Source organism: Neovison vison, chromosome 3 (assembly GCF_020171115.1).
Source record: "Neovison vison isolate M4711 chromosome 3, ASM_NN_V1, whole genome shotgun sequence".
Lineage (NCBI taxonomy): Eukaryota > Metazoa > Chordata > Mammalia > Carnivora > Mustelidae > Neogale > Neogale vison.
The window spans coordinates 175,901,427-175,924,808 of NC_058093.1; the positions used below are offsets into that span (position 1 = coordinate 175,901,427).

Genomic DNA, 23,382 nt, shown 5'->3' on the forward strand with positions numbered 1-23,382 from the left:
CCCCCTTGGAGATTTTCTACAGTAAGGCTTATACTCAGTAGCAACCTCAAAATAACACATAAAGTTTGACTTTTTATACCATTATCTTCAACATCAAATGGGTGTCTTCCCTCCCCCACCGTGGGGGGGGGCCCAAAAAGCATATAAGAACAATTTATTCTATTAGATGGTAATAGAATAAATTCCTCCTTGAGAATAAGCTGTCCCCTGCACTCACCACTTTCTCTTTGGATCTCAGGACGCCCAGCTTCCCAAACCGAACGTGAAAAGGCGAGCACTGATAGGTGCCATCTTGCTGTCGCACCACAATGACATCAATGCATCCGGACAAAGTGGCTTGGTTAATGCCCTTGTAGAGTTCCTTCACAGTGACAATCACCTGCCCAGCCAGCTGTCCCACATAATTCATGGTTTGAAACTACAAAGACAAGAAAAAAAATTTTAGATGAGATAATAACAATGAATTTATGAACCTAATGACAGAGAAAAAAAGTAGTAATTAAAAGGACACTGCACATTTGTATATCATATTACATATTATTATTAACCTTGATGATTTTGAACCAATTAGTCTCACGCTACCACTGTTTTTATACATTTCCACGCAAGGACAAAATCAGGTGGTCCTTTTGTATCTCAAGAGGCTGTCCCAGCCAGGGCCTCACGCATGCCTAAGTTCCCCTTTCTTTCCCATCATCACGGATCCTGCCAGAAGCCCATAGTGGTTTCCGCCTAAAGTTTAGAATCTGCATGGAACCACCAAAGAACCCAGACTACCACCACTGTCCTCTTGCCCAAGATCACTGGGAATATGGGGCAACTGTATCTACCCTGACCACAGCAGCTAAATAGGAAAAAAGACCAATGATCACCTCCAGGAGAAATCAGAAAACAGGTTGCTTTTGCTCAAGACAAATAAGTGAGAGATGAATTTTCTACAAAACTATTAGTAGAATATGGTTCAGAGACATGCTAGATTAAATAAACTCTGGTTGAGCTAGACTGGATCTAAACCATTTATAACATTACTTTTTTTGAAAATCCCCTCAACACTTGAATATGACTCACTGGAACATATATTCATGTTCTACAAAGCACAGAAAAGGGTTTTAATCTTGTTGTCAATAATTAGTCAACTCAGGATAACTAGGCTAGAAAAGGGTCCTCCAGAAAGGGTCAATGTCAAGGAAGGAGTATGCACCTGACCAGGGCTGAGGGATTAGAGGAAATGCTTCCTCTGGGCCCCATTATCTGTTGCAGCTGCAGCTAGGACCACAGGTTGGGGAGTCCACCATATAGTATGTGTTGAGGACCAGTGGGGAAGTCTCCTTGATCTCCTTGAATCTCCCTCAACTTCTAATTAGAAAAAAATAGTTCCTCCTCAGTCCTAAGGTTGCTCATTTCATCTCCAGTTATCAAATACCACCACATTTCATTCATTAGACACCACCCCCAGTATTATGTCAAAGCACAATTCAGCAAATCATTCTCCTCTGGACAGGTAGGACACAGACCAAACAAGAGGTCCACCACAGCTCTGGCTAATCCAGAGGTCAACTTTTACTGAACCAGAGAAGAGACAGATTATTCTCTACGTCATTCATCATAAGCACAGTTGTCTCTTTAAACTCAGTTTTTCAGGAGCCTTAAACTCAAAAGTTACATGCTGAGAAAAGTTATCTATGTTGTCAGATAAGTCCAAAGCTGAATTGGGAGAAAGAATGTTACTTAGGGGCCTCCCAGGACATCTGCCTTCAGAGAAACTCACCCTACTCCTCACAGGTGAGTGAGTACCTACTGGGAGTGCCCAGATTCCACTCAAACATTTTTTTCTCCTGAATGTGTAATCAAGACCCACCAGATTTACACTGTTAAGCATAGCTACAATAATTTTACTCCGGAAAAATTCTTTGAATATTTCAAAGCTAATGTTACCAAGGCCCCCAAAACTGTCTATAGAAGAGATGACTTTGTGGATATAAACTAGTTGCTAAACTGACTACTAAATGAAGCAGTATCCTTTACAAAAGTTGTTAAGTTGTTATAATTTTGGTTTTAGGAGAATTCATTTGGCAAGGCCAAATTAGGCAAGTATTCAATGATTTCTCCAGTGAATAAAGGAATGATCAAATGAACCATCAATATGGAGTGCCTGGGTGGCTCAGAGGGTTGAGCCTCAGCCTTCAGCTCAAGTCATGGTCTCAGGGTTCTGGGATCGAACCCTCTGCTCAGCAGGGAGCCTGCTTCCCCCCCTCTCTCTGCCTGCCTCTCTGCCTACTTGTGATCTGTCAAATAAATAAAATCTTTTTAAAAAAATGAACCATCAATAAATAAGACCAAAAAAAAAAAGAAAAGGAAAGGAAAAGGAAACGTGTAGGGCACTATTTCATCAAAGTATTTGTATTACATCCTCATTTTTAAATATTAGTATTTTTTGTTTTGCAGTAACTAGGCATGTAGTTTTAAGAAATAATACAGAGAGATTCCATGTATCCTTTAAACCAGTTTTCCAAATTCCTAGTGCAATCCCACAATCGGGATATCAATATTGATTCAGTTAAAATGGAGAGCATATCCATTATCACAAAGATCCATCCTATTGGCCTTTATAGCCATACTCAGCCACTTCTGTCACTCTCTCCTTAATCCCTGACAACCACGAATTTGCTCTTCATTTTTGTTATTTTGTCATTTTTAAGAAAGTTATGTAAGTGGAATCATATGGTATATAACATTTTGTGATTGCCTTTTCCCAATTCGATTGCTATGGAGACTCATCTATTTCCTGCACGTATCATGTTCATATTCTGTAAGTAATATATGTTCACATGTTTTTTGCTTGTCACAGAATGTACATGAACCACCAACCAAGTAGTCAATCTTTGTATTACTGCTTGACTGACTGGTGGCAATTTAAAAAAGAGTTTTGTTACAAATTTTTAAAAGCTTCATAAATAATTATACAATTACACATACTCTTCTCTTAAAAAAAAACTAAAAAATGTTAACTTCTAGCCTCTCCAGCCATAAAACAGGTTATAAACTAAATGTGTATGAGTTTACATCAACTAGAGCATGGGATCCATAATTAAGTGTAACTACATCTATTCAAAATTATTTTAATTACCGTAGTTAAAGGATGTGCTGTTATACAAGAAAGTCTATTGTGTAAATGCCAGTTGCTAAATGTGGAAAAATATATGCTACCAAATGACTGGTTTTTTTCTTAGCAGATATAAAACAATTCTGTCTGTATTATGAGGCTGGGAAAACAAAATTAAAGGAAGTCCTTCCACTGTAACATTCACTACACCCTGGGAATGAGGGGCACACTTCTGCTAGGAGGGACACTCCATCTAAGCTGGGGCAGGGGACTCCCTCATTGTTATGTCTGGTGAGAAAGCAGCTGGTTGTTGTACCCATGCACGACACATTAAACAGCTTCTTCTTTATGTATTATCTAGCACCGTAAAACTTCATTCCTACATGTCAGCCCAGCACTAGCCATAATAAAGCTAAGTGAGAACAAATTCAGGCCTCTGATACCTGTCCTGTTCAACACCTGTGAAAGTGGAACTCTAAACAGGGACAAAAAGACAGATGATTAAGTACCCAGTCACATCTCAGGGACACACCTCACCGAAGACACTACCTTTAGAAATAAAACAAAGAATAAAAAAAATAGTAAAATAATATACACTGTAAATTATTCATTAGTGCAAATGAGAAAAAAACAGTAGAAGAGAGAATATGAATTCAAGAACAGGGACAGAGAATAAGAAGGGATGCAGAGAGAGACAGATACAAATTCAGAGAAAAGGAAAGATAGAATAAGAATACACACATAATCAGAAAGCAGATGGACAAAAAGATGCCGATACAGACAGAGGAATGTGGAACTGCAGGGTTTTCACAGAGCAGCATCTCCATCTTCAGGCTCACAAGCACAAAGAAAATACAAACATGCATTAATTGATTCTCAGTACTGAAAGTATTTATCTAGTCCAGTCTTTCAACAAATACCCAAAAGCATTTCTAGCACATCCCTGAAATATGGAAAGTTAATCACCACTGTAGCAGCAACTAATGTTTTAAGAGCTTACTACATACCAAATTCTTAACAATTTTCTTAAAGGCAGGGGAGGAGGAGCAGATGGAGGGGGAGGAAGAATCCTAAGCAGTCTCCACATCCAGCGCAGAGCCAGAGCTTTATTTCACAATCCTGAGATCACGACCTGAGCTGAAATCAAGAGTCAGGTGCTTAACTGAGTCACCCAGGTACCTGACTATGTACCAAAATGCATTATCTCAGAACTACCTTATGAATGAGTGAATATTATTATTTCTATTTTTAAATATAATAAAAGTAAGGCTTAAGAAGATTAAGTATTGTTAAGAATTGTTTGCTCCTCAAATTCTTATGTTGAAGCCCTAACCCCCAATGTGAGAGTATTTGGAGGTGGGGCCTTTGGGAGGTAATTAGGTTCAGATGAGGTCAAGAGGTAGGACCTCCACGATGGGATTAATGTCCTCATTACAAGAGCTCATGTTCTCTCCTCCTATTATGTGAGAAAAGAGAGAGAAAGTGGTTGTGTGCAAGCCAGAAGAGAGCCCACACTAGAAATAAATTGGCCAGCATCTTATCTTGGACTTCCCAGTTCCCCAAACTGTAAAAAATAAGTGTTGTTTAAACCACCCAATCTGTGACATTTTGTTATAGCAGCCTGAGCTGAGACAAGTATCTTAAACATCAATTGCCATACTGTTTTTCAATGTTGGGGTACAAAGACTCACTCCTTTCACCAAGAAGTTCATAACTGTATCAGACGGCCCTAGATATTACGTCCACTAGAACTCACAATGGATATGTGCCACCCCCTTTCTAAATGATACCACTTACACCAAAGAAGAGTTTGTTGTAGAAGCATAACTAGGTCTCATCTACTCTCGGCTAAGCATTCTTCTTCCTTAAAATATCTAAAATAACTGGGTTTACTTTCACTTTTATGACAAACTAGAGAACTTTGTTTAAATGGGAGATCCAAAACTAGACACAGTAGTGCTGATAGACCTGACAGATACACAGTGTGTACAATGTACAGTGTGTGTTTAGGTATAGGCACTGGCTCCCACTGGCTGGGTTAAACACTTGGAGCTCCCAAGACAGAGAGGTACTTACTGATCACAAAACTAAAAAATGGAAAGAATCAGAAGACAGTAATTAACTGAAATACTCATAAGAAACTAAATGGCCCTTTATGCATAAAATTCAATAGATTTAAATTGAATTTTATGATTGTTCAATAGTCATTCATGAATGTTCAATAGTGCCTAACATCAGATTTTTCTTATCAAATATTTTAAAGTAAATACACACTAGTATCTGGAATAAATGAGTAGCTTTCAAGATTCAATTATTTACCAAAAATTTAAAGATTTCCCTAGATTTTCCTGAACATCAGAGAAACTAAATAAACCATCATGATGTGTAGTAGAGATTTATAAATGGAATCCATCAGTAAATAGGTTCAAGTACAGATCCTCTTCCTATAAAAACTGCCCCAAATTATTTAAGGTGGTATGTTCAATCAAAAATAATTTTTGGTAAGCAAAAGATATAGGAGCTATTAAAATACCACAATTTCTAAATTATGATCAATACAAAAATGGATACATGCCAAACCACTCACATGGATCACCAAAATCTGTTTCCTATAAGTTTTAAGTTTACCTTCATCTATTTATTCAACACTATTAACAACTAGTTAGCAGTACAACTATTAACAAACCCAACTACAGTTGTCATAATGTCCATCACATGGCAAGTAATAACTATTGTAAACCTGTACACTAGTTCCTGTAATTTCCACCAGTATCTGGAGTTTGGTATCAATATTTCCATTTATAAGAAAGGGGAACCCTCCTACACTGTTGGTAGGAATGTAAGCTGGTGCAACCACTCTGGAAAACAGCATGGAGGTTCCTCAAAAAGTTGAAAATAGAGCTACCTTACAACCCAGCAACTGCAGTACTGGGTATTTACCCTAAAGATACGAATGCAGTGATCCGAAGGGGCACGTGCACCCAAATGTTTACAGCAATGTCCACAATAGCCAAACTACGGAAAGAACCTAGATGTCCATCAACAGATGAATGGATAAAGAAGATGTGGTATATACATACAATGGAATACTATGCAGCCATCAAAAGAAATGAAATCTTGCCATTTGCAACGATGTGGATGGAACTAGAGGGTATTATGCTGAGTGAAATAAGTCAATCAGAGAAAGACAATTATCATATGATCTCCCTGATATGAAGAATTTGAGAGGCAGTGTGGTGGGTTTGGGTGGGTAGGGAAGGAAAAAATGAAACAAGATGGGATTGGGAGGGAGACAAACCATAAGAGACTCTTATGAGACTTTTGAGACTCTCACAAAACAGAGTTGCTTGGGGGGAGGGAGAGGAGGGAGTGGGTGGTTGGGTTATGGACACTGGGGAGGGTATGTGCTTATGGTGTTGAGTGCTGTGAAGTGTGTAAACCTGGCGATTCACAGACCTGTACCCCTGGGGCTAATAATATATGTTAATAAAAAAATAAAAAATTAATTTTAAAAATTCCCATTTATATGAGGAAACTGAGGTTCAGCAGTGTCTAATGTCACCACACTAAGTGGTAAAGCCAATATTCAAACTCAAGTCTGATTCTAGAACCTATGTCCTTAACTGCAACTCTAAATGATAGAAGTCCTCTAAGCACAGATCCTAAAAGCTTTGATAAGACCTTCCCCGACCCCCGATTTCTTGTTGCAAGTTGGATGCTTTTAGCAATTGGGATATTATTTTTACTTAATGCTACTTGGTCCTCGTAGTCTCTTTTGCACACTACCACCAGAGGTAGCATTGACTACTAACTCTCTCCTGCTAGGCCTGCACTTCAAGATTAGGAAGTGTTATGCCCGAGTTTTCACGTCAGAGAGACCACCAAGGAGCCAAGCACCGATGCAATCACACGAGGGTTTATTTGACAAGCTTAAGCCTGGGCCCAAGTGTATACCCGACACAGCGGAGTAGGGACTTGGACCCCGAACCAGATTACAGTCAGAGTTTTTAAAGGTAGAGTAGGGGTGGATTCAGCGGTGGGTGAGGACAAAGGGGGTTATGGATGATGTAAGTCTCTAAGGAATTTTGGAAGCGAGGTCTCCAGGACCTTGAGGGGCTAGCTGTTGTCTGAGGAATAGGTTATTCATTACCTATAATAAAAATCTTCTTGTGAGACCCTTTAGATGTGTATCAGTGGGTCATATACTTGGGAATGATTCTCCACACTATCTTGGAGGTTTAGAGATAAAGTTTCCTAAAGGAATTGTTAAAGTAGACTTACAGGATTCTGGTCAACCTGTCAGGGTAGGGGGTTGGTCAGGCTAGGACTGTCCTTAGCAAAATCTCAAGGTGAGGGCAGTTAAGTCCCCCGGGGAGAGCCATTCTGTCTGTTTCAAGGGCTTGTCAGTAGGTGAGGAATTTTTTTTTTTTTAATTTTATTTATTTATTTGAGAGAGAGAGACAGTGAGAGAGAGCATGATCGAGGAGAAGGTCAGAGAGCGAAGCAGACTCCCCATGGAGCTGGAAGCCCGATGTGGGACTCGATCCCGGGACTCCAGGATCACGCCCTGAGCCGAAGGCAGTCGTCCAACCAACTGAGCCACCCAGGCGTCCCAGTAGGTGAGGAATTTTAATGATTTTCTTCTCCCTCTGTTTCCCACATCAGCTCAACTTGAGGTGGGATGGCCTTAATTTTCTTGGCCTCCACATTTCCCCCTGAACAATTCTGACCGTTAAATCTTTAAGGTTGTTGAAAGTGGAAGATCTCATCTTCTGTAACTTCTTCCTGCTGAGTAAGGGCGTAGAGTTGTCCCTACCTACTTGGGTCAACATTGATCAGTTAAGGAATGTGTAGGGGAGTTACGAAAGATGGAGGCAGCTGAATCCAGAGGTTAAAATCAATCATTAAAGGAGAGAGAGACTGCTTAAAGTGCTAACCTGAGTAGGCCAGAACCCAAGAAATATTTTGTGATAATCTGGAACATCAAGATGGCTGCACTTATGTCAGGCTAGACTTGGGGTGGGTACAGCCTTGTTTTTCTTGGCCTCCACAGGAAGTTGACCTCCTGGGAGATCACGTGTGGTCAGGGCTTGTGGACAGAGATGAACAGCTTTTATCCAAGAACCTGCCCTGAACATTCTAACCTTCTGCTCACAAATGTGAAGAGTGTGCTATGAGGGAACAGGAACATCTAGATACTTCAGGAAACAAACACCAGAACACTGTTGCCTTGTACACATTCCAGCTTACACCTATGCTCCTAGACCAAACTCCTCCAGGCATCCAAGGTTATATTTTCTACCTCTGAGTAGCACTTAATATTTTTCAAGAACTTTCTCAAACATACTTCATTTGATCTTCAAAAAGAGAATTTAGGTTATGTAAGGCAGATAGTTTTCATTTCATTTTACATTCAGGCTGAGACAAAAGGTATTTACTTTTCATTATTATTCATTAGAACCTAGCTGTACTGTGTCTCAGGATCTCAACCTCCTTGCTACTTCCCACTGGTAGCTTAAATCAGGGGGCTCTCAAGGTGAACTGATAACCCTGAGGACAAGAGATCTCAAAGCTGAACTCAAGTTGTACTTAAGTCCTACAGTCCTCCAGGAATTCCAGAGTCTCTTAAAGGTAGCCAAACATGAACCTGAGGGCACCAACAGCTGAGGACTGAACTTTGAAAGTAGGAGATTAAAGGCAGCAACAACAGACAGAGCAGCACCTGCCTCAAGCTTCTGCCTGGTCTGGGAGGTCAGGCGTTTGCAGATGAAAAGTCCCCCAGAGGACTTGCCCACATCCTGTCAAGACATTTTCTACATTTTCTCTGTGGCCAGCAGACACCATGGAGATCACAAAGAACTAAATGAAGTTACAACTTCGCTAGACATATGTAATGGAAAACTATACAAAACAGTGCTATCTCTGCATGAGAACAGACAACTGACATTAAGCCTGACAAAGAACCCAGCTTTCCTGGAGAAGCCACTCTTGGCCATTTAAATTCAAATAAATGTCTTATTTTGTACCACTCAGCTTTTTATCCCACATCATAACAAAATGTTAATTTTTTAAATTTTTCTTATTTTATAAATAAATATGTCTTTAATTCTTATTTTCTAAAATAAGAAACAGGAAATAGCCGCCGCCGAAGGAACAGTCCTTGCCCTCAGTGAGGGAAAGGTGTTACCCCAGGGCTCCAAAGTAGATGGTGCATTAAGGCCCATCTGATTTCCCTGAAACTAAAGTCCACAAGGAAATGCTGACAGTTGCACCTCGAATATGCACTGCCCTGAAATCTCATCAAGATCACAGCAGGTCCCCTCTGTCCCCCAATTATTGAAACAGGGTTCTCCTTTATTTCTAGGAGCATTCCATCCCCATGTACAGAAACTGTAAACTAAAACCCAGTGTCTCCCAGCCAAATTCTGGAGTGCCCTACAAACAATTCAAGTAAAGAGACAGCACAGCTGTAAAGGCAGAAGAAGTTGCAGAGGAGATGGAGAATCAGTAGGAACTGTGACAGACCCAAGGCGATGCTAAGGGAAAAGAAACATCTGGGATACTAGGATCATGCCACAATTTCTAGACAGAGCTAGAAACACATCTGGTACATAGTTAGGATTCAGCAAATACTGCTGAATGAATAAACCACCTTAAATATGGAAATAAGAAGGGCAGACTTGGTGGGGAACTTCCTACTGAGGTTAAACTTAAAAAATTTTTATTTATTGCATTGGTTCAAAATTTGTTTATGAAAGTTTTTTTTAAAATGCAAGTTGTCTTGAATTTTTTTTTTTTTTTGAAGTTTAACAATTGATTAAGAAGATGACCCAGGTTAAGAAAGCATAGCTCCACATAAAAGCAAGAGATCCCATGATAAAATTCCAGGCCTGTTTTCGCTACCTCCAAAACAGTGTGTCATAAAATGAACTGTAAGAGGGTTTAAAGCCTTGGATGCTGTCGTGGATCTTTCTTCAGAGAGAAGAACTGCTGTCTAGCCTCAGAAATTTCTTTCCTGAGACACAGATTTAGCCAGGATCAGGTATTCTTTGGAGGATCTGGGTTTCTAGGCAGTTCCCTGTAGATTATGAACGGTCTTTCTAGAGAAGGACAACCCTATCACCTCCACTGTTTAAAGGCACAGTCAGGGACCATTTCAGGTCTAACCAACTTTTTTTCCTCCAAAGTGAAGAAAAAGGACGAGGATCACATTGTAGGTTACTATTTCCAAGTGCAGTCCTCTGAACACCTGTAACAGAATCAAGTTTTGGTACTGAAGAATGTAGATTCCCAGACCGCAATCCAGACATAAACAACTGGAAGTAGGGTCTTAAGGATCGGTTCTCCATGATTCTGATAGGTATTCAGGTTTGGGAACTAACTCAGTCTCTACTGCATGAACTTTGTCCTCTCAGTCCTGATTCAGCTTGAGAAAACCGAGTTGTTATAGGCTAAAGTATGTATCCTGTCCTTTAAGGCACATCTATTACCTTAACGTGTAAGACCGTCAAACTAAATAGACCTTGAATTTCATACATTCATATAAATAGCTGACATGATCATTTTATAAGACTTGAATTCTAGGACTGGCAGTGGTTCCGTCAAAAATTTTAAGACTTTGGGCGCCTGGGTGGCTCAGGTCATGATCTCAGGGTCCTGGGATCGAGTCCTGCATCAGGCTTTCTGCTTGGCAGGTAGTCTGCTTCCTCCTCTCTCTCTGCCTGCCTCTCTGCCTACTTGTGGTCTTTGTCTGTCAAATAAAGAAATAAAATCTTTTAAAAAAATTGTTTTAAGATTTTCTTTTTTAGTAATCTCTACACCCAACATGGGGCTTGAACTCAGGCCCGGAGATCAAGAGTCACATGCTCTACCAACTGAGCCAGCCAGGCACCCCTCATTTATAAAACTTCTGATCTGGGAAGACTGCTCTCCCTGCAGTTCTTCCCTAATTATAAACCAGTACTATTCAACATCCACCTTCAGCACAGTTAGGAGAGAGGAGGAAATATTCTGACCCAATATCCCTGTTTTTTAATTTGAACAGATCCATGATGCAGTGGCTAGATCAAAGAGTAATAACAAGGCTCCTTGGATCACAATGATTTCGTCTTTCAGAGACCCCTTCAAACAAAGAGGTAAATTCCTAGTAACCATATCTGTGCTTTTGGACTTAGGTGTTGGCACCAGCTGACTGATGGGGTAGGGAGACCTCTAACCCAGACAGATATTCTTTAAGTGTGTATAGGGAGCCAAATTGACAATAACTTAGCCTGGGCTGAGCTATTGAGCAATAATCCAGGAGGTTCACCAGCTCAAGACACTGAGATGCCACACAGCCCCATAACTTGCCCTCTCATCACTTCTCTGACTCATGAGTGGTCCTAAGTTTCTTTGTTTGCTTGGCTGGTTCAGTGTCCATTTCTGATGTTTAGCAACAAAGGACTTAAATACAGATAGGCAGATACTGATTCTGACCTGACAGAGCCATGTGGAACTCTCTATAACCCTCCACCCACCACCAAAAAAATACTCAGAAAACTTGTGAAAGCCTTCCTCTCCTGAACTCAGAACCTTTTTTTTTTTTAAAGTACAGCTGACACACAATGTTAATTTCAGGTATACACCGTAGTGATTTGACAATTTTTTTTTTCCAGTTTGGGGTTTTTGTTTTTTTTTTTTTTTTTTAAATGAGAAAACAAGAGGCTGGCCTTAAGCTTGGCTGGTGAGTCAACAAATTCAGATTTCTAATCTGTTATGACTTAAGTCTCTTCAAGGAAGTTTGCAAGCACAGATTTCTGCTTACGGGGCTCACTTCTCTATGATTTCACCATACTCACTATCTACAAAGTGGATGAACAATTATCTTGGTCTGAGTAAGGCTGAAAAAAGGAAACACACTTTGCTGCCAAAGCAGTATGTATTTTTTTCCAAGTGGTAGCCCCAAGTTTTACACTGAGTATTTGCTTTGGCTTTTCAGCACTTACAATCGAAGAAAGGACTGTGTCCCCTATTTCAACTTCAAAAACCATGAATTCCCTACTTTCCACCCGAGTTAATGGCCTAATAATTTTCTGGACAATCCTCCAAAATCCAATCTAAGTTTTCTTCTCAATCCATCCAACTACTACTGTTGACTGCTAATCTAATATTTTTTAAGAGGAACAAGGAAGTTAGTCTCCCTGGATGAAGGAGACATGGGAATAAAGTATGTGCATAAAAAATTGTAAACACACAGAGCACAATCCAAAAGAAGATCAAAAGGAAATGGGGCTAGGAGGCATGGGCTCAAGGGTTAAGAAAGCAGCAGGTGGCAAGGGGTCGGCAACTCTATGCATCCAAGGTGTTCGCCCTGCCCTATCCCTACCATAGCACAAAAGCACTCACCACACTGCAGTCATCTGTTTACCCCACTTCCAAGCTCTAAGTTCCAACAAAGAAAGAATTGCTGTATGCTTTCCGATCTCCCCAAACCCCGGCACAGTGACTAGCAATGACGGGTTCTAAATGAGTATTTTCAGATCAATGAACATATGAATCAATGAATGCAAGATCTGGTGAACAGAATCAACAAGGAGAGGGAGAAATATAAACAACGTTTTGTACTGTAACCTAAATAAGTAAATTCAAGAAGTAAATGAAGATATATGTGTATATATACACATAGTGACACATTGAGAAAAATGCCAAGAATAATAGTAGGGGCCAATCCAATGTTCCAAAAACAATGCTCAGATATTCTGAAACCAATTCTTTTCTCCAGATGCTGGTTAAGACTTCACAGAAAAAACTTGCATGAATCTAGTGTATGGAAGTGACAATTAAAAATGACACCCACCTCCCAACAGGTAATTCTAACAATATCCCCATGAGAACAAATAACATCTGTGCAGATCGCTCTGAAGAACACGGAGCAGCCCCAGAGCAACATAGAGAAGAGACCACTTGCTGGTCTGTCAGGGGAAGTCAGTGTGGGGAAGTCAGCTGAGGCGGAGGTAAGGTGGAAGGTGACAATGATCATACCATGACCAAAGACTGACAGAAAGGACCGTGTGAATCAGAACTTAGGTTACCATTTCCTATTAGTGAGTCTACTTACATGAAAATGCCCAACATTAGAATTCTATAAGGCACAGCCTTCAAGGTAAACAGCTGGCAGCAACAGTTTCATTTTCCTAAGGCTCAGCAATGTAACAAAAAATACTTCTTAAAGCAACAGAATTGATACAGAACAAGGAGAGCTAAATGTTCAATTTTACACATATCTTTCTATTTCACTATGCATAATGAAGTATGTGTTCCTTGTGTAGATCATAAAGTGGCTAGCAGCACACTAGGAAAAGTGGGCCCTAACTATTTGTCTCAACCCCCGTATCACTCCTATGACCAAAATCATTTCAGACTATTGCAGCTCTATAAAATTTAACAGTTCTTGTATTTCTCCTTGTCACTTCTCCCTCCATTTCTCAAATCACAGAAAAATGAAGGCAATTTCTGATAATTTTGTTTTTTTTTCCCCTATCATGCCTAAAATATGCCTAATATACTCATCCATGAGGGGACAGATTATGTTACAAAAACATTTAACCTAACTGGAGACTAGAGAGAAACACAGAAGTGAAATCATTAAGAAATGCAATGAGTTTAAGATTCTATTTATAGTTAATAATGAAAGACACTGAACTATTACTTAGTCAACATTAGTTTAATGGTTGTACCTATCAGAATATAAAAACTTCTGGCTAAATGGTCATGCCAAGTTGGCTATGAAATGCAATTTTAAAATTTCATATAGCTATACCTTGAACTATATTCAAAATCAATTCCTTTTTTTAAAGATGAAGATGTGCTTTACATAGACTAAAATTAATCCTTTTCTAGTGTATAGTTTTAGCCATGCAATTATATAATAACCACCATAATCAAAATATAGAACTAGATCCCTTCCCAAAATGCCCTTCTGGCCCTTTGTAGTCAATCCTTTCCCCCCAATCTGTGGCCAAACACTGATCTGTTTTCTGTCTCTATAATCTTTGCCTTTTCTAGAATGTCACATAAATGAAACAATGTATTATGCATAATACATTGGGAAGAGAAGCCTTTTGAATATGGCTTCTCTCAAACAGCATAATGCATTTGAGATTAATCAATATTGTGGCAGGTTATCAGCATTTTGTCTCCTAGTATTAAGCACATAGTATCCCACTACCTGGATGTTCCATAGCTTATCCATCTACCAGCTGAAAGACATCTGGCTTGATTCCAATTTCTGGTGATTACAAATAAAGCCACCAAAAACATTTGCGTACAGGCTTTTGCGTGAATAAAATTTCATTTCATTTGGGTAAATAAGAGTGGGACTGCTTTGATGTACTATCGCAAGGCTGATTTTGCAGCTATTGTTCTTAAAATATCTTTGGTGTACTGGGAGAAGTTTGCTATTAAAATAAATTCTTTAAATTATTTTACAAGCAGCAATAATTTAATTGTTTTACTAGATTGGATTTTCATATGTGGGAGTTACTTAAAGATTCACTTACACTGGCAAAAATTCAAACTCTTTAATTACTCACATTATAAAACTTTTTAAACTTATGCATATCCTTGAGAAAACCACATATAATCTAACCTGCAATTCAGATATTCCTCCTAGTGTTAGATACGGGAAAGTGATGGGTGAAAGAGAAGAGGGCAATAACATTTATCCCTTCCAAATGCCACCTTATGTACCTCATCTCATTTAATCCTTACAATTAGGTGAGATAAATGCCATATGTGTTGTACTAGCAAGAAAATTGGGGTTCAACTTACATGGGGATAAAGCAATTTACACACAAACAACTATACCGTGATTCACAGATAAAAGCTCGGATATGTCCTCCGAGGCTTTTTACTGTATCTTGGGACCATAAGCTCCTAAAAACATTAATGCTAAGTTTAGTCATTTTCAGGGCCATGTATTAGGAATTTCATAAATGCTTTTAGGAGGCCATCAGAATTCTTCCCTATGCTATCATACATGAAAAATGGTAAGCTTTCTATTATGAGTAGCCTTAAAGGTATGATTACATTATGGTCATAAATATGTTTTAAGGAACATATTCTCATCCTAAACTTTCTAGGGTAAGACAACTGTGCTAACCTCTTTTGGTGGTGATCACTGATAACCATAAGCAACTCTAATATAAAACAGGAAATCTGACTGTTAGGCTCACTTTCACATATGAAAGGCACACAATCCTAGCAGGTTTCTAAGGAAACCACATGTTGTACTTTCAGTGATGACTATCACTTTAGTCCACGTGTTGGTAGAATACAATTTCCTTTGACACACTTACTTTATTTGAAGTTCTTTCTATTTATTCACTGACCTAGATGTCAGGCATTGACATCATGACTCTTCTACAGTTGAACTAACAGCCATGATACTGGGAACAAATAAACATGTTCCTGTAGTTTACAGGTTTATAAAAAGACATGTTAACTAAACTCATCTTCTTCTCATGCCCCCCAAAAACCTCAATTAATATCACAGATGAATTAAGTTGACATTTTAAACTTGTCCCAATTGTCTTAAGTCCTTGGGTTGAAAGTCCTTCAACCCCCATCTTATAATACCCTGTTAAGTTCAGATAGGAATATGCCAGATGAATTACTTCAGTAGAATGTAAAGGTCACTACACCTACTTTAACCAACCTTATAGCTACTACCTTAATAAGCATATGCAGGCCTAAACACCCCAGGCTGAAGGGTTTACTTGGTCTAATAAACCAAGTACCTGCTTTAAAAGAATGTTGTGCTTTAGAAGAATGCAGACTGCCTTATCAAAAAGAAGATAATTCAAGGATTAAAATAAGTTTGCTTTTAGTGAAATTGTGAACTTTTTGTCACTCGAGTGGGTTGTGTGTGTACTAATATACACACAGCCTCCCTGAGCATCAAACCACTAAGCATTCCCTCAAGTGTGCTCAATTTCTCTAACAAGTTTTGTAAAAATGCTGACCATGAGACTGGACTGGTTTCCACTCCACCACAAAGGAACTGGGGACTTTCTTTCCTACCCTAGCTGGCTGAGTTCCCTTAGTTAGAAGGGGTAGGAGTGACATAAAAATTCTTTTTGGTGTAAGAAGAAGAAATGATGACTAACCCAGAAATGGAAAACAATGATGATTCAACAACAAAGGGAGTATTTATCAACAAAGACTACTTAACAAAGCCACAAGAACTTTGGGTCCACAATGTACCTAACAGATACATATCCCAAAACTATCATTCCCCAAGTCTGATTAATCATAAATAACTGGGAAGCTTCTAAAAATATAATTTCCTAGAGGGAAGGCTAAAAACGAGCCCTATGGTATTACACCAGAATCAGAAGTCTCCATGGACAGATGCACAAATAGCGATGTGCTTATACCTGGCCCAGAATGCACATTTAACATCCTAGATTTCTCTGTTAAGAGGAATACTAGACTCAAGGACTCTGTAGGTGCAATAAGCACACCTAGAGACCAGATCTTGGTTTCTAAGTACCATTCTCGGATAAAAAGGACCAGGGCTCCTTGGAGAAGTAGTTAATCCCAGGGCTGGAGTCAGGAAAATACAAGTTGCTGCTGGACTATCTAATAGTGCTAGAAAGTATGAAACTGTTCAAATCAAGAGATTAGGGATATGTTAAAGGAACACAGGAGCTAACGTGAAAGAGCTCCCAATGGCTAGAATTAACACAATTCGAGGAACTAAATAGTGACAGTATTGGATTATTATCTACAGGATAAAATACTCATGAGTCCACATTGACATAAGTTAATAAATAAGCAGGGAGAAGGGGCAGTTTTCTCTTAAAGATGAATTCCAATTAATACAGAATAAAGGAGAGAGAAAACCACTATTAGGGGCACCTAGGTGGCTCAATTGTTAAGTGTCTGCCTTCAGCTCGGGCTCTGATCCCAGGGTCCTGTGTCCAGCTCCTGGCTCAGCAGGAAGCCTGCTTCTCCCTCTCACACTCCTCTTGCTTCTGTTCCCTCTTTTGCTGTCTCCCTCTCTGTCAAATAAATAAATGAAACCTTTAAAAAAAAAAAAAAAGAAAAGAAAAAGAGAACCACTATTAGACCACAGTAGTAACTGTGGCATGCAATGGATGTTAAAAATAGAGGACAGAAGTTTGAGGAGAAACAGGACGTTTGTATATTCTCAAAGTCTTCCCCCAAGACATATATTTACTACAAAAGGAAAAACATTAACTTTACAGTAGAGAAACCTGCCAGATACCACCTTAATCAAGTGAATCAGGGAAACTTTACCAGTAATAAAAGATCACCATCACGGAACTCCTGATATGACATCATCTCTGTGGTATTCTTCCCAAAAATATATGACCTCCATCTAATTAAGAGACAGTATCAGACAAACTCAAACTGAGGGAAATTCCACAAAATAGCTGACCAGTACTCACTGAAAGAGTTAAGGTCATAAAACACAAGGAAAGACTGAGGAACTGTCAATGGCACACTACAGTGGCATTACCAAATCTAAGTTGGGGTTTTGGATTTGATCCTGAAAACAGTAAAAGGACTTTAGTGGAAAAAATATGAATAAAGTCTGTAGTTTAGCTTTTTTTTTTTTTTTTTAAGATTTATTTATTTATTTGACAGAGAGCACATGTGAGCGAGTGCAAGCAGTGGACATGAGGGGAAGAGGGAGACAGAAATCCCCAAGCCGACTCCCCAATGAGTCTGATGCGGGCTCAATCCCAGGACCCTGAGATCATAGCCTGAGCTGAAATTAAGAGTCGAATGCTTGACCTGGGCGCTCTGTAGATTAGTTTTAAAAGCAAAACAATTCCTAGGCTCTAATACCCCCTTTAATTGTCTGGAAAATTTGTTTTCTTTTTTGGGGGAGGGGTTGGTTGGTGTGTATTTGGAGTTCAGTAAGGGTTCCAGGGGTTGGTCTGACTTGGAAATCCCTATCCCTGGGCTGTCACTTGAATCATTGAGGAGCTCTGAGGAATCCCTATGACCAAGTCACTGCCCCTAGACTATAAGTACAAGTACTTTTTAAAGCCCCAATAGACCCCCAAATGGCAGCTTATCAAGCTGTGTCTGTGGACTACAGGCAAGGGAATCAATGCACAGTCCCCTCTTAAAAACCTCACTGCATGTGGAGTAAACAGAACTGAAGGGTGTCCTTCCTATTCCTCTCTTGCCTCACTTCCCCTAAAGGAATTACTTTTCCAATAAGTTCTGAATTATCAGTCTATAAAGGTCATTACTTCATGGTTTGTTAGAATATAAAAGATGACAAATGACTTTTATACTCAAGTACTATCCCTTGACCTCTAACTTACGACCTATTTGTAGTTCAAGTGGAGTTCAAGTAAGTCTCAGAGAATGCAGTAACATTCTAGAGATTACACAGCTCTCCCCCCAGGTTTTCCTGGGATTCACTTTAGCAAATGTCTGATAAAGGTCTTTTCTACATAGACACAGCCAGCATTAAGACAGTATACCAAGGGGGTGCCTGGGTGGCTCAGTCCTTAAGCTGCTGCCTTTGGCTCACATCATGATCCCAGAGCCTGGAATCAAGCCCCGCATGGGCTCCCTGCTCAATGGGAAGCCTGCTTCTCCCTCTCCCACTCCCCCTGCTTGTGTTCCCTCTCTCACTGTGCCTCTCTTTGTCAAATAATAAATAAAATCTTAAAAAGGGGAGGGGAATGGTTTCCCACATTTCCCAAGGAATTTTTTTATAAAAGTATACCAAGCTCTAAAAACAGGAATTTATCACAGAGTTAAAATGGTACTCTAATAAAATCAGATCAGTATACTACTATTTCCATCCTTTGAAAAATATCTTCCCTAAGTATCCTGGGTTAAGCAAAGTAAAAGAGCTCAATGATTCTAGATTATGCAACAGGTTTTTCTAGAACAAGCAACAAGAGTGAAAAATAACCAATAAAAACTATTTTCCCTTTCAATTAGATAAGAATGTATAACAAACACAAAAATTATCTACTCTAGAATTGGCATCTAAAACTTTTTCTTCAGGACAAATGGGTTGATTTTGAATATATAATACCTAAGATGTAAATGTAAAATATTATATACTAAGATAAGCATTTTTCCCAAGAGGTAAGATTTTTATTTGGATCCTTTCAGACAGGTGTGTCCAAATCCTGTAGACTGGACCAACATCGGATTCACGTGACATTTAGACAGTGATGGGATTCCATCTTGTCTTTCCTATGCACAAAACTGCCTGACCAGCATCTGGATCACATCTGCAATACTGGGATCATCCCAATCAACTGTGTGAAACAGTTCAGCTAACTGGGAGTATGTAATCAGAACAAAGTATGTGGGCAAACTAAAAGAGGCAGCATTTATATAGACATTTGCTGAAATCTGTCCAGTTGTGCTACTCTCAAACTCAGAGCAGCAAATACCTCAGACATATTAGTAAGTGAAAAACTAAATTGTCCATATTGATCAGAACCAGAGTGGTATAATCTATATTTGAATGAAAAGAACTGTTTTCTTTAAATTAACTCTACAGTACTATGTAGTAGTAGTGTGTATGCATGTCTCTAAGTCATTTCTGACAACAGACAGGGGCATAAATATAAAAATGGATAATAAATTATTTTCAAAAATCCTAGACACATTTCTGGCCACAGCCTCTATGCTACTCTCCACAAAATTCCTGAGCTCATCTGTGGCATCCGGATTAAAGAGGCAAATGAACTGTGAAAACAGATTCTAGGAGAATTTACTCCCCCCAAACTCCCTACCTAGTAATACCACCACATTTCTAAGAGGAAATAAAATTCTATGCAACTAAATACTTAGTTTTGTTAACACTCCTGATGCTGGATTGGAGGGAAAGTGTTTGGTTTTGGACCCATTCACCTAGTGCTATTCTAGAATTTTGGGCAGCAGGAAGTAATGACAAAATGTGCTAAGTGTGGGGGGATGAGGGGAGGCTTCTTCATCCCCCACTGAAGATTTCCTAACTCCTAACTCCACATGAACACTGCCCCAAGCCACACGCCCCGCCTACTGGGTGACTTGCTATCTTCTACCACCGTATTTATTAGTAAATCTTGCTATAAGTAATACAAACATATAAAATTCTCTCTTAAACAAACCAAAAAACGCTTTTTTACTTGACCACACTAACACCCAGGTCCTCTGATACAGCAAAGGGACAAGGATGGAGAAGCACTGTCCTCTTGCTTCCTGGAGTTCCCTGCAGCTGGTGAGGACATGGTCAGGTTCTCACTTCTGCCCCATTAGCAGGTCTCATAGCCTCTGTGCATGGGGTTCTCCTAATAAGAATACCCACATGCAGGGTGCCTGGGTGGCTCAGTGGTTAAAAGCCTCTGACTTTGGCTCAGGTCATGATCCCAGGGTCCTGGGATCAAGCCTCACATCTGGCTCTCTGCTCAGCAGGGAGCCCTCCTCCTCCTCCTCTCTCTGCCTTCCTCTCTGCCTACTTGTGATCTGTCAAATAAATAAAAATCTTAAAAAAAAAAAATACCCACATGCCACTAGAGTCTCCACACACACACACACACACTTGATTCTAGAAGCACTTCCTAGGATTCCAAGTTTGGCTAAGCACTCCTGTAGTACATGCCGCCCTAATTTAAAAATGCAACCAAGGTAGTTTAAAATAAGTGGTGGAAAATAAGGCCAGCCGATTATTCTGGAACTTCAGGATATTAAAATATGAAATAATGTGGCCTTTTCCTCAACAAACAAAAGGAATTATCTACACTTGTTTAAAAATTATGAAAACTTCTTTTTCAATTCCTAATTTCTAACAAAGCACAAAAGTCATCTCATGTTTTTTAAATTATGAGATTTATACATTTATGTTCCAAACACATAAAATCATCTCCTTTAAGATGGAGACATTCACCCAGGCAGTATATGAATAGTAAGGAATGTCAGGGTCACTGAGGGCTTGGGACTCTGAAAACTAGATTTTTCCCTCTCCCTTGTGCCCCCCCCACACGCACACAGACACACCCAAGTTATAAAGTCTAACTCTCAACATCATCAGTTCAGCTTATTAAGCAGATATCAAATCTAGCGTCCCTAACAATAGCCATTCAGAAAATCAAAGTTTCTCTTGGAGCAAGGAGGTGACTCATGGGACTTCGATGTTCTGACATTAACATAAAAGGGAACTGTTAGTAAAAGGCAGTCTAATTGAATACTTGTTAACCTCTCTCTAGAAAACACCAAAATCAGGAAGCATAAGAACTTCTTCCTGAGATAGGTGGTTTGTGTGTGTGTTACTCAATAAAAGAATTTTTATATGTTTCATAAAGATTCAGCTATATCCACTATTCTCCCTTCTGACATTCACAAGAAATATGGATGAATCCGTACATACATGCACTCTATACTATTAAAAAGGAAATTTCAAAAGTAAATTGCTTCTCTCTGTATATCTGACTTGCATTCATATTCAAACAATGTTCAGTTCCATCAGTTCCTGAGAACTCCAAACAAGTACTTTCATCAACAAGTACAAAAAGCAAAAAGCACACAAATGTGATAAAAGGTGACATTTTTAAAGGTGACAAAAATTTATATAACTTTAAAATCAACCTGATTATGAGCCACAAATTTTAGAAATTATCTGGTTTTTACACTTGTTTTCATAAAAACATATATCCTAATTTCCTAAAAAATACCTTTACCTCATGGTATTTCAGATTATTTTTGAAGGAAAAGGTTCCACAGGTAGAGTTAAATTATATTGTCCTTAATTCACCTGATTTTATTTCCTTAATGCTGACTTCTAGAACTTACACTTATATGATTTTGTATTTTGTCCAGAATAAAAAAAAAAAAACCTCAATTTGCATTTCCCCTGCATGTCAAGCTTATAATATATTTTTGTCTACAATTATAGGAGAAAGAAAGACTGCAGTCACTCTTTTGTATCATATATCAGAATAAAATGCTAGTTTCAAAATATTAGTTCAGTTTTCAAACAATTTTGGCTAGGATAGTAAAAACTATGAAACTTTTTAATGTTTTTTATTCTTCAACTACTGCACTTAGAAGCAAAAATGTAAAACCAGACACGCTTAGTTTGATACCTAGTTTTAAAAGAATTCTGTTTAAAGCAGCAGCCTCACTTTTTTCTAGGCAGAAAGTTATTTTTCAAATAAAAAATAGAAAAGTAAAAAGATGGTGTAGCATGAATGAGGGAGACCAGGTACCAAATATTTCTGCTGAATGTAACATTAAAAGTTAATAAAATTCATTACAGTGCTACATTTTCCGAAGAAAAGGTATTAGTCCTCTTCTCTCAGTACTACCCAGATTGAGCAAGCAAGCAAAGGCAACAGGACATTGGGGCATGTAACTCACCAGGATACCAGCAGGGGCCTTCCCATGGTAAACACCTTCAGTTTTACTTAATGAGTCTTCATGAACCTCCTCCTCCTCCTCCTCATATTTATTATCATCTTCTAAGTAAAACATCTTAAAACTGAACTAGCTTATCAAGCATGTCTTTTTTTCAGAAACAAAGTTACAGTCCTAAATTATCAAAACAGAAAGCCGCTCTGCTGACAAACTGAGTGTGAACTGTTTGCCGACACAGTAATATGGTTAAAACTGAAAGGAAATGGTTCTTTTAAAAAAAAAAAAAAAAAAAAGGCAATACATACACGACTTTACCAATAAGATTTGCTCAAAACGCCTCAACCCCTTCTCTCTGAAGGAGATAAGGAGGGGCATGGGACAGGCTATGCCATGTGTTTACACTGATAGGTACCAAGTCCTGCCCAATCACATGACGGTCACTGCAGCTTCCATCACACAGGACAGGGATTGAGTTAATGATTCTCCAAATCAATCACAACCTCATTTTTAGAAATAAAAACTATACATATAGAGAAAATCATTTGAGGGAAAACAGTTTACATATATTTTCTAAGTATCAATAAGCTTCTCTAAGATAGCACATTATAGATGCTTTATAGAATTCAAAAACAATTTTTTGTCTTATCGGCATGACTCAATATATTTTCACAATTCCGGATGGAAGACAGCCTGTTCAGCCCTGTAAATAATGAAAAGGTTATAATAATAAATTATATGTTAATATTAATTATGGCATTATAAAATATTAACATATAATACTAAACAATTTAATTTTAAGAATATGACACTGCAGCATTATAAAATTCAAACATTCCTGGTATTTCTGTCTTTCCATAAGTCAACATCTAGTAACGTCAGGTGAATTTTTCTTAAAC

At 38.8% G+C, this 23,382-nt stretch overlaps 1 protein-coding gene across 2 annotated transcripts in view; it reads right to left on the minus strand.

Annotated features, from left to right (window-relative positions):
- LPIN2 (lipin 2) overlaps positions 1–23,382 on the minus strand; it is an 83,066-nt gene that overhangs the window by 35,465 nt on the left and 24,219 nt on the right. For both annotated transcript variants that reach the window (XM_044243333.1, XM_044243332.1), the window contains exon 2: positions 218–418. In XM_044243333.1, the coding sequence (XP_044099268.1) occupies positions 218–409 (192 nt within the window). In that variant the 5' untranslated portion in view covers positions 410–418. The remainder of the gene's footprint in view (positions 1–217; positions 419–23,382) is intronic.